This window comes from Indicator indicator, unplaced genomic scaffold, assembly GCF_027791375.1.
Source record: "Indicator indicator isolate 239-I01 unplaced genomic scaffold, UM_Iind_1.1 iindUn_scaffold_170, whole genome shotgun sequence".
NCBI classification, from domain to species: Eukaryota; Metazoa; Chordata; class Aves; order Piciformes; family Indicatoridae; genus Indicator; species Indicator indicator.
Window position 1 is genome coordinate 58,390 of NW_026539260.1, and position 12,104 is coordinate 70,493.

A 12,104-nucleotide genomic window follows, 5' to 3' on the forward strand; every position below is an offset into this window, starting at 1 on the left:
AGTTTCATGAATGAGAATTTTGAGGGATGGTTCCCCTCCATCCCTATCCTTCTCTTCCTAAAACCAGGACAGAAAAAAAAAAAAAAAAACAAAAACAAGATTTGGCCAAGTGTCACTTCCAATGGGGTTGATGAAAAGAAAAGGGTTAAAAAAAAAGAGGAAAAAAAAAAAAAAAGGTTGGTTAAAATAAAAAAGTTGATTTTAAAAGGGTTGATTAAAAAAAGGTTGATTAAAAAAAGGTTGATTAAAAAAGTTGGTTAAAAAAAAGATTGATTAAAAAAATTGGTTTAAAAAAAGGTTGATTAAAAAAATTGGTTAAAAAAAAGGTTGATAAAAAAAGAAGTTGATTAAAAAAAGTTGATTAAAAAATTAATTAAAAAAAGGTTGATTAAAAAATTTGATTTAAAAAAAGTTGATTAAAAAAAGGTTCATTAAAAAAAGTTGATTAAAAAAAGTTGATTAAGAAATGGTTGATTAAAAAAAAGTTGATTAAAAGAAGTTGATTTTAAAAGTTTGATTAAAAAGGTTGATTAAAAAAAGGTGGATAAAAAAAAGTGATTTAAAAATGTTGATTAAAAATAGTTGATTAAAAAAAGTTGATTAGAAGTTGATTTAAAAAGGTTGATTAAAAAAACTTGATTAAAAAAGGTTAATTTAAAAAATTGATTAAAAAAGAAGATTAAAAAAAGGTTGGTTAAAAATGGTTGATTAAAAAGGTTGATTAAGAAAAAGTTGATTAAAAAAAGGTTGATTAAAAAAAAAGTTGGCTACAAAAAAGTTGAATACAAAAAAAAAAGAAAAAGGGCTGAATAAAAAAAAGAAAAAGTTGAATATGAAAAAAACGTTGGATAAAAAAAAGAAACAAAAAAGGTTGAATGCAAAAAAAAAAAGAAAAAAGGTTGAATGTACAAAAAAAGGTTGAATACCAAAAAAAAGAAAAAAGATTAGATAAAATAAAAGGTTGAATGCAAAAAAAAAAGAAAAGTTGAATAAAAAAAAAAAAACACAGAGAAGATTGAATGCAAAAAAAAAAAAAGAAGAAAAGTTCAATACAAAAAAAAACCAGAAAAGGTTGAATGCAAAAAAAGAAAAGTTGAATACAAAAAAAAAAAAAAACAAAAAAGGTTGAATGCAAAAAAAAAAAAGTTGAATACAAAAAAAAAAAGAAGAAAAGTTCAATACAAAAAAACAAACAGAAAAGGTTGAATGCAAAAAAAAAGAAAAAGAAGAAAAGTTCAATACAAAAAAAAAAGGTTGGATACAAAAAAAAGGAAAAAGGTTGACTACAAAAAAAAAAAGAAAAAAAAGGTTGACTGAAAACAAACAAACAAGAAAAAAGGTTGGAATGGTGAAAATGTTTCCTTTAGTCCTTTCTTTCCTCCCTTCTTTTTCTTTTCTTTTTTCTTTTTCTTCTGAACCTTTTTCCTTCTTCTGTCAAATTCACCTCAGGGCAAATTTCTTTCCTAATCAGCTGGCAGGGGAGGAGGAAAGGGAAGGGGAGGTGTGCTGGTTTGAGGCCAGCCAGAACATCTCTTGCCCCGAAAGGGACAAAAGAATGACACACGCAAACGGATTGGAGAGTGATGGAAAAAGTTAAAATGGAAAAACGAATTGGTGAAGCTACAGAAAACTACAAACTACAAAGCATAGTGGAAAAGAACATCCTAAAGCATACAGAATCCCCTCACAGGATTCCCAAAAGCTTCCCAGTCCTCCCTTCCTCCCACCTGAGGGTCTACCCAACCCCTCAGGGCTCTTCCTTCCCCCCCCTCCCACTGCTAGGCAAGTCTCAGGCTGGCCAGGTCTGAGATTGCCTCCCCCTCCATTCTCCTCCTGGCATTAGGCCTAGACAGGCCTAAGAGGCCTTGAGGATACTCCCCCGGCATTACCCGATAAGAGAGGACATCTCCCATGGGAGCAGAGGGAAGAAAGAGGAAGAGAATGACTCTGCAGATGGCCTTATAGGGTGCAGGATTTATGGGTAGAAATACGCCATTTCCTGTGTCCACCCCTCTGGGTGGGCACCCAGGACACCAGAGGTGTATCTCATGTAGCAGTGGCAGGGGGCACCCAGCCTAAACTGCCACATTCCACCCCTTATTTCATACCCATAATTCCTGCACCCAAAACATATCATCAAATCAGAACAGTCCTTAGATGACGTCTGGCAAAGTCCAGGTCCTCATCTGGGCGTCCTTCCGAAGAGTCTCTCCCTCGGGCTCAGGTCACAGTTCAGTCCAGCTCTTCTCCCTCATTGGTGGAACCTCCCAGCGACGCAGAGTTCATTCTTCTGCACGGTGAACTCTTCATGGGTCCGACGGACATCCTGGCCACCTGGAAACAACCTCACAACTTCTCAGTCACGGACCTTTCCCAACGCAAGTGCTGATCGCTTCCAGGCGCAGGCACGCCGCCGCCGCGCGCAGGCACGCCGCCGCGCGCAGGCACGCCGCCGCGCGCAGGCACGCCGCCGCGCGCAGGCACGCCGCCGCGCGCAGGCACGCTGCCGCACCTCCTGAGCGATAAGCGCACCGAGGCGTGGAGGCATCCGGCTACACAGCCCTCCCCCAGAGAGGGAGTGGCTGCACTGCAACCCGCCGAGAAGAGAGGCGGAGCCAGGTGCTTAGGCGCCATTTTCGGAACGCGTCCGAAAGTCAAGGGAGAGATAACAGCGAGAGCCGCCGTCACCTCTGCAGCCGCGGTACAGATCCAAACCGCCGCCACCCCTCGGGCCACACGAGCGGCTTTTCCAGCCAAAGCTATACTCGCTCCCTGGGCCCTCGGAAGCAGCCTTTGAACTGGAGCCACCGCTCGCCCTCTTGATTACGGGAGCCATCGCTCACCTCCCGCTGCGGCTAGCCCCCACCGCCGCGGGACAAGCCGACCCTGGTCTGCTTCCGACTGTCCCTCCCCCTTCCTCGGCTCCGCGCCGCTCTGCTCGCCGCTGGCGCCGCGGGGAACAAAAGGGAAAGGGACAGGCACCGCATTCTTAAGCTTTTCCCCCGAAGCAAATGGCTACAAAATCACCGCTGCCGCTTGGAAGGGCAGACAGGATTCCACGCCACCGCTATGCACCAGGGCGTCCCCTCGGAACCCATAAAACGCTCACACGATCGCGCCAGCACAAAGCCTTGAGCCCAGCCACCAGAAACAACAACGCCCAGATACCATTTTAACTTTTCCACCCCTGCACCTCTCCAAACCAACCTGCAGAGCCCCGCAGGAACCATCCTCTGCTACCAAAAATCTGTGCTGGTTTGAGGCCAGCCAGAACATCTCTTGCCCCGAAAGGGACAAAAGAATGACACAGGGAAACGGATTGGAGAGTGATGGAAAAGTTTAAATGGAAAAGCAAATTGGTGAAGCTACAGAAAACTACAAACTACAAAGCATAGTGGAAAAGAACATCCTAAAGCATACAGAATCCCCTCACAGGATTCCCAAAAGCTTCCCAGTCCTCCCTTCCTCCCACCTGAGGGTCTACCCAACCCCTCAGGGCTCTTCCTTCCCCCCCCTCCCACTGCTAGGCAAGTCTCAGGCTGGCCAGGTCTCAGACTGCCCCCCCTCCATTCTCCTCCTGGCATTAGGCCTAGACAGGCCTAAGAGGCCTGAGATACTCCCCCGGCATTACCCGATAAGAGAGGACATCTCCCATGGGAGCAGAGGGAAGAAAGAGGAAGAGAATGACTCTGCAGATGGCCTTATAGGGTGCAGGATTTATGGGTAGAAATACGCCATTTCCTGTGTCCACCCCTCTGGGTGGGCACCCAGGACACCAGAGGTGTATCTCATGTAGCAGTGGCAGGGGGCACCCAGCCTAAACTGCCACAGGAGGGGAAGGGAAGGGGAGGGGGAGGGGAAGGGGAGGGGGAGGGGAAGGGAACTTTGCAGGGATGGAGAACAATGGAGGGATGGAGAACCTTGGAGGGCTTGAGGGCCATGGAGGGATAGAGAACCTTGGAGGGCTTGAGGGCCATGGAGGGATGGAGAACCTTTGTCCTCTCCCTTCAGAACGTTCTGGAGATGCAGGTCCTGCACCATGGCTATACAGATCCCAACCAGCTGAGGTTCACCCAGGTGAAGGTCTTGGGGGTGACCTCAGGTGCCCAGAAGGTGACAGTGACCCAGAAGGGCCAAGAGATTCCTTCTCCTCACATTGTGACCTACCACAACCAGACCCAGGTGAGTCAGGAGGGGGTTCTGGGGACCTCCTGGCTTGGAAAGAGAAGAAGGAGAAGTGGAATGGAGGTCACCAAGGGAGAGCCTTGGACCTGGGGAAGAGCAACCCCCAGGGAGCAGCAGAGCTTGGGGACAGAGCTGCTGGAGAGGGCTGAAAGGTCAGGGAGGGATGGAGAACCTTGGAGGAATGGAGAACCTTGAAGGTCAGGGAGGGATGGAGAACCTTGGGAGGGCTTGAAGGTCAGGGAGGGATGGAGAATCTTGGAGAGATGGAGAACCTTGGAGGGCTTGAAGGTCAGAGAGGCATGGAGAACCTTGGAGGGATGGAGAACCTTGGAGGGAAGGAGAACCTTGAAGGTCATGGACAACCATGGAGGGCTTGAAGGTCAGGGAGGGATGGAGAACCATGGAGGGCTTGAAGGTCATGGAAGGATGGAGAACCTTGGAGGGATGGAGAACCTTGGAGGGCTTGAAGGTCATGGAGGGATGGAGAACCTTGGAGGGATGGAGAACCTTGAAGGTCAGGGAGGAATGGAGAACCTTGGAGGGCTTGAGAGTCATTCAGGATGGAGGACCTTGGAGGGTCATGGAGGGAAAAAATCCTTTATGGTGTGAGGGTGCAGGAGGCCTGGAGCAGGCTGCCCAGAGAGGTTGTGGAGTCTTCTCTGGAGGCTTTCTAACCCCTCCTGGGTGACCTCTTTTGGGCTGACCTTCCTCTGGCAGGGGTGGGCTTGGACTTGGTGATCTCTGGAGGCTTTCCAGCTCCTCCTGGTTGACCTCTCCTGGCTTGACTCTGCTCTGGCAGGGGTGGGCTTGGACTTGGTGATCTCTGGAGGTTTTCCAACCCCTTCTGGGTGACCTCTTCTGGGTTGACTCTGCTCTAGCAGGGGTGGGCTTGGACTTGGTGATCTCTGGAGGTTTTCCAACCCCTTCTGGGTGACCTCTCCTGGGCTGACCTTCCTCTGGCAGGGGTGGGCTTGGACTTGGTGATCTCTGGAGGCTTTCCAACCCCTTCTGGGTGACCTCTTCTGGGTTGACTCTGCTCTAGCAGGGGTGGGCTTGGACTTGGTGATCTCTGGAGGTTTTCCAACCCCTTCTGGGTGACCTCTCCTGGGCTGACCTTCCTCTGGCAGGGGTGGGCTTGGACTTGGTGATCTCTGGAGGCTTTCCAACCCCTCCTGGGTGACCTCTCCTGGCTTGACTCTGCTCTGGCAAAGATGGACTTGGACTCAATGATCTCTGGAGGCTTTCCAACCCCCACCTGGAACCAACCAGAAGCTGCTTTCTCCTCTGAGGTCCAACCAACCCCTGGAGCTCTTCAGAGCTGGGTCCCTCCTGGTTTTGGGTTGATTTGGTTTCAGTTTTGGTTTTGGTTTTGGTTTTTGGTTTTTTGTTTCCAAGGTCCTGGAAATCACCAACCTGGAGCTTGAGCTGGGAGAGGACTACAGGTTGGAGTGGAGCTGAAAGAAGCAAACCCAAGACCTCCTGAGGTTTGGTGGCCACAGAAGTCCTGCTCAAGACCTTCACAAATTTGTTTTTTTATTGTTGTTGTGGTTTCTTTTTGGGGGTTTTGGTGTTTGTTTGTTTTTTTGTTCTCCTTCTCCTCCTGCCTCTTGGACCTTCCTGACCAGCCCTTGGGTGTTCAAACTTTGGCTGTGGTTTGGTGTCCATCTCAACTTTCCTCCTCCCTCCATCCCCACCGCTAATCCTCCTCCTCCATCAATCCCAAGGGGTTGGAAAGGACCTCCAGAGTCAAGCAGCTCCAAGGTCCCCCCCACCCCCAAGGACATCTTCCACCAGACCTCCTCCTCCAACCCTTCCCCTTGAACACTGCCCCAAGGAATCCATTTGGGGGTTTGGGTTTCTCCAAGCCAACCCTGCCTTGGGATTTGCCAAAGGGGATCCCTGGATGGGGAATGGGGGGGAAGGGATTTTGGCCCAGCTGGAAGGTCCTCTTTGGGGTCTTCCTCATTGCCCCCTCCAGGCCAAAAAAAGACCCAAGAACAGAGATGGAGCCATGGATGGATGGCCTTGGAGGACTTGAGGTCTATCTCATCCCATAGCGACCACAGAGTCCTTGGAGGACTTGAGATCTATCTCACCCCATAGTAACCATAGAGTCCTTGGAGGACTTGAGGTCTATCTCACCCCATAGTGACCACAGAGTCCTTGGAGGACTTGAGGTCTATCTCACCCCATAGCAACCATAGAGTCCTTGGAGAACCTGAGGTCTATCTCATCCCATAGTGACCACAGAGTCCTTGGAGGACTTCTAGCCTGGCTAACCCTATAACAACCAGAGAGCACTGGAGGACAATGGACCCCAGGGACCTCAAATGAAGCTCAGGATCCTCCAATGGACCCCAAGAACCTCCAGTGGACCTCAGGATCCTCCACTAGATCCCATGAGCCTCCAGTAGATACCAGAAACCCCCAATGGAACCCAAGAGATTCCAATGCACCTCAAGATACTCCAATGCATCCCAGGAGCCTCCAATAGATCCCAGAAACCTCCAATGGAACCCAAGAACCTCCAGTGAACCTCAGGAGCCTCCATCCAAACCTGGATGGGTGTGGAAAAGGAAGGAGATGCTTGAAGACAGGATTTGGGGGGGGGGGGGGGGTCTGCTAGTGACCATAGAGTCCTTGGAGGACTTGAGGTCTATCTCAGCCCATAATGACCACAGAGTCCTTGGAGGACTTGAGGTCTATCTCAGCCCATAGCAACCATAGAGTCCTTGGAGGACCTGAGGTCTAACCCCAGGGATCTCCAATGGACCTCAGCAGCCTCCAGTGAATCCCAGGGACCTCCAATGGACCTCAGGAGGCTCCAATGAACCCCAGAGACCCTCATTAAACCCCAGGGACCTCCAATGGACCCCAATACCTCCCAGCACATCTCAGCTCCATCCCAGCACCTCCCACTACCTCCTAGCACCTCCCAATACCTCCCAGTACCTCCCTATACTTCCCAGTACCTCCCAACACCTACTAGCTCCATCCCAGTACCTCCCAGCACCTTCCAGCTCCATCCCAGTACCTCCCAACACTTACTAGTTCCATCTCAGCACCTCCCAACGCCATCCCAGCACCATCCCAGTGCCTCCCAGCACCTCCCAGCTCCATCCCAGTACCTCCCAGCTCCATCTCAGCACCTCCCAGCTCCATCCCAGCACCATCCCAGGGCCTCCCAGCACCTCCCAATACCTCCCAGCACCATCCCAGTACCTCCCAGCACCTCCCAGTGTCAGAAGACATTTGGGGGGGGGGGGGGGGGGGGAGGATGAGGGTGGGAAGAAGCCTCCAAAAATTGAACTCTTTCTGCATTTTAATCTTTAGGGTTTTTTTTTTTTTCCCCGTGCCCCTCCCCACTTCCCCTCCCTCTCCCTTCCCCTCCCTCTGAGGTCACCCAGAGTCATTCCCAGTTGCCTCCCAGTTTCCCCCAGTTCAAGGCTGGAAGGTTTCCCAGGAGTGTGATGGTTCCTCCCAGTCTAACCAGTTCAAACCAGTCTTCCTCCCCCCATTACAACCAGTTCCAACCATCCTCCTCCTCCTCCCCAGTCCCCCCATATCAAACCCTTACCTCCTACTACCCCTCACAAGGAGCCTTCCTCCCAGCTCCCCTCCTCCATCATCCTCCCAGTTGCTTACTGGGAGGACACAGAACCCCCTCCCCCTCCCCTTCCCTCCTCTCCCCTCCCCCACCTCTTCCCTCCCCCCTCTCTCCTCCCCTCACCCCTCTCTCCTCCCCTCCCCCCCCATGCCCAAAGCATCCGCAGCTCAGGGCCAAGGCCTCCAGACACGGCAGAGTGCCCCCAGCTGGCCCTGGGCCTCCCCTGGTGCCTCCTGTTTGGGGCAGTGATGCTGCCCTGAGTCCTCCAGGCTGCCACTGGGGCTGCTCCCGGGGCCAGACTGGAGACCCAGGCTGGGCTCCCAGCTAGGCCGGGAAGGAGGCTTCAGACCAGGCCTGGAAATAGGCTTCAGACCTGGGCCGGAAGGAGGCTCTTGATCAGCCCTCAAAGCAGGCCTCAAGCCAGGCCCAGAAGGAGGCTCTTGACTAGGTCCTGAAGTAGGCCTCAGACCAGGCCTGGAAGTAGGCTCTTGACCAGGCCCGAAAGTAGGCCTCAGACCTGGGCCGGAAGTAGGCCTCAGACCTGGGCCGGAAGTAGGCCTCAGACCAGGGCTGGAAGTAGGATCTTGACCAGGCCCAAAAGTAGGCCTCAAACCAGGGCTCAGACCAGTCCCAGAAGTAGGCTCTTGACTAGGTCCTGAAGTAGGCCTCAGACCAGGGCCAGAAGTAGGCCTCAGACCAGTCCCAGAAGTAGGCTCTTGCCCAGGCCCCACCCCAGAGTGACCCCAGCAGGCAGAGCCATCGCAGAGCAAACTCAAGCTGTCCCCGAGGCTCTCCCGGGGCTCATCTCCAGAGGGGGACCCAAAGCCACCCTCGGAGCCCTCAGCAGGCCCCGGGCTAGGCCCGGCCGGAGGGTGGAAGCTGCGAGGAGCAGGCCTGGAGCAGTGCCGCTGGGAGCCCGGCAGGGCCTTGGGCAGTCGGTGGCTGCCGGCAGCGAGGAGAGAGAGGAGGAGGCCTGGAGCCGGAGCTGGAGCCAGAGTTTGGGTGGGGAGGGCCTGCAGGAAGCCTGCGGCGCGAGCCAGGCACTCCCGGTAGCCACTGCGGTAGCGCCGCAGGAACAGCTCCGCCGCCGCTGCCGCTGTCGTCCCCCCTGGGGGGTCTGTGCCAGAGACAAAGGGGGTGACCACCTGCCTGCCACAATCCCCCTCCCCCACCCTCCCCCAGCCCCACCCCCTCCCTTTTCAGCCCCCCAGATTGAGCCAATCTCCCCTTCGTAACCCTTCCTCCAAACTCTCCCTCCCCCTAACTCTCCTTCCTTCCCCCTTTCCTCTTCCCTCTCATCCCTCTTCCCCCTCTTCCCCTTCCCCTCTTCCCCTCTCTTCCTTTTCCCCTTCCTTCCCTCTTCCCCCTCTTCTTCTCTTTCCCTTCCTACCTTCTTCTTTCTCTTTCCTCTCCTTTCTTCCTCTTTTGACTTTCTCTCCCCTTTTTCCCTCCCCCTTTCCCCTCCCCCTGCCCTCCCCTTCCCATCTCCCTCTTCTCTTCCCCTCGCCATCCCCTCCCTCTCCCCTCTTCCCCTCACCCCCGTCTTCCCCTCCCCAATATGGTGTCCCTTCTTAGAGGGTAGGGGGGAGGTGGAACTGTAGGGCTGGAATGTGGGGTCCCAGGGGGTGGGGTTGGGGGTGGGGGAGAGTTGGGGGAAAGGGGGAGATGTGGGATGTGGGGTGCCAGGGTGGGGTGTTGGGGGGCTGTGGGGTAGGGCTGGGGGGGGGTCCATGGGTGGGGGTTGGGGGGTGGTGGGGTAGGGGTGAGGGGTACCAGGGTGGGGTTTTGGGGGGCTGTGAGGTAGGGGGAAGGAGTCTTGAGGTCAGGGAGGGGTCCATGGGTAGGGGGGAGGCTGTGGGGCAAGGATGTGGGGTCCCAGGGTGGGGGTTGGGGGCCTGTGGGGCTGGGGGGAGGGGTCTTGAGGTGGAGGGGGAGGGGTCCATGGTTGGGGATCGGGAGGGGCTGTGGTGTGCCAGGGTTGGGGGCACCTGTGGGTGGAGGGGGGAAGGGGGGACAGATTTGGGGGGGCAGGGTTGCAGGGTTGTTGGGGAAGGGGGAGAGGGGAGGGGGGAGGGGGGTGGAGAGGGGATGCCCAGGTTGGGGGTCACGGACCTGGGGGGGGCTGTGCCCGCAGGAACTGCAGAGTCTTCTGCAGGATCTGAGCCTTTTCCACCTTAGGATTCCGCAGGCGCTGCGGGGGGGGGGGGGGGGAGGGGTTGGGGGGGAAGGGGGGAGGTAAGGGGGGAGGGTGGGGGGAGGAGGGGAGAGAGAAGGGAGGGGGAAGGGAAAGGACAGGCACCAGGTCACGACGGATCATGACAGAGAGCTGGAGCGGAGGTGATCCAAGAGCGTTGCGATAGAGCCCCCGGAGGGTCGCGATAGAGCCCCCGGAGAGTCGCGATAGAGCCCTCGGAGGGTCGCGATAGAGCCCCCGGACGGTCACGATAGAGTCCCCTGAGAGTCGCGATAGAGCCCTCGGAGGGTCGCGATAGAGCCCCCGGACGGTCACGATAGAGCCCCCTGAGAGTCGCGATAGAGCCCCCGGAGGGTCGCGATAGAGTCCCTGGAGAGTCGCAATAGAGTCCCCGGACGGTCGCGATAGAGCCCCCGGAGGGTCGCGATAGAGTCCCCAGAGGATCGCGATAGAGCCCCCGGAGAGTCGCGATAGAGTCCCCGGAGGGTCGCGATAGAGCCCCCGGAGAGTCGCGATAGAGTCCCCGGAGAGTCGCGATAGAGCCCCCGGAGAGTCGCGATAGAGCCCAAATAGAGCCATGATAGGGTCTCAACACTGTCACGATAGAGCCACGATACTGTCACAACAGAGCCCCAAGAGAGTCATGATAGAGCCCCAAGAGCGTCACGATAGTCTCAATACTGTCACGATAGAGCCCCAATAGAGTCACAACAGAGCTCCCCAGTAATGCCCACACACAGCCCTCAGTGCCCTGCCAAAGCCCTGCCAGTGGCCCCACAGTATCGTGACATTGTCACGACAGAGCCAGGAGACAGCTCCCCGCTAATGCCCCAGAGGGGCCCCCTTGTGTCGCGATAGTGCCATGACAGCGTCCCGACAGCACTCTCCAGTGGGGAGAGACCTCTATGGCAGAGCAACAGGTGAGGTGAGGAGGTCACATCGCGACAGAGCATCGCAACAGCACCCCCCTCAGTCACGACAGAGTCATGACAGAGCCCAGCTGGAGCTGTGCAACTCATGACAGAGCCACAACTGTCGTGATAGTTGCAACAATAATCATGACAGTGCCCCAAGAGAGACTCAACAGAGCCCTGGGGGTTGCTCCAGAGGCATGACAGTCGTGATAGGCCTGATAGTATCGTGACAGAGCCGTGGCAGTTGTGATAGTACCATGATAGAGCCATCACAGTCATGACGTATCGTGATAGCACCGTGACAGTCATGATAGTATTGTGATAGAGCCGTGACAGTCATGACAGTAGCACGACAGAGCCACAATAGCAGTGATAGTATCGTGATACAGCAGTGACCTTCACGACAGTACTGCGATAGAGCTGTGATAATCACAATAGTAGCGTGGGGGAGCTGTGACAGTTGTGACAGTATCGCGATAGACCTGTGATAGTCATGATAGTATCATGACAGAGCCACAACAGTCATGATAGTATCATGATAGAGCCATGACAGTTGTGACAGTATCGCGATAGAGCCGTGATAGTCACGATAGCATCACGATAGAGCCATGGTAGTTGTGATAGTATCATGATAGAGCCGTGATAGTCACGACAGTGCCTCAAGAGAGCTATGACTGTCGTGATAGAGCCAAGACAGTTGTGACAGAGCCACAATAGTTGTGATAGAGCCACAATAGAGCAAGGATGGTCATGATAGAGCCACAATAGTCGTGATAGAGTCGTGATAGAGTCATGACAGAGCCACAATAGTCGTGACAGAGCCATGACAGAACCATGAGAGTCGTGATAGGGCCACAACAGAAACACAACAGTCATGGTAGAGTCGAGACAGAGCCACGATAGTCACGACAGAGTCAAAATAGAACCAGGCTAGTCGTGACAGAGCCACGATAGTTGCGATAGAGCCACGATAGTCGTGACACAGTCGTGACAGAGCCACAATAGAGCCACGATAGTCATGATAGAGCCACCATAGTTGTGACAGAGCCACAACGAGAGACGACAGAATCGTGACAGAGTCAGGATATTGTGATAGAGCCATGATAGTCACGAAAGAGCCACGACAGTTGTGATAGAGTCATGACAGGGCCATGATAGTCATGATAGAGCCACAATAGTTGTGATACAGTCATGACAGAGTCAG

The 12,104-nt window shown here is 53.6% G+C and overlaps 1 protein-coding gene across 1 annotated transcript in view; it reads left to right on the top strand.

The window, feature by feature from the left end:
* Positions 1–5,643, top strand: part of LOC128980423 (sucrase-isomaltase, intestinal-like) — a 47,433-nt gene extending 41,790 nt beyond the window's left edge. The window contains exons 23-24 of the mRNA XM_054398896.1: positions 4,012–4,182; positions 5,581–5,643. Of these exons, the coding sequence (XP_054254871.1) occupies positions 4,012–4,182; positions 5,581–5,643 (234 nt within the window). The remainder of the gene's footprint in view (positions 1–4,011; positions 4,183–5,580) is intronic.
* Positions 5,644–12,104: the final 6,461 nt, after the last annotated feature.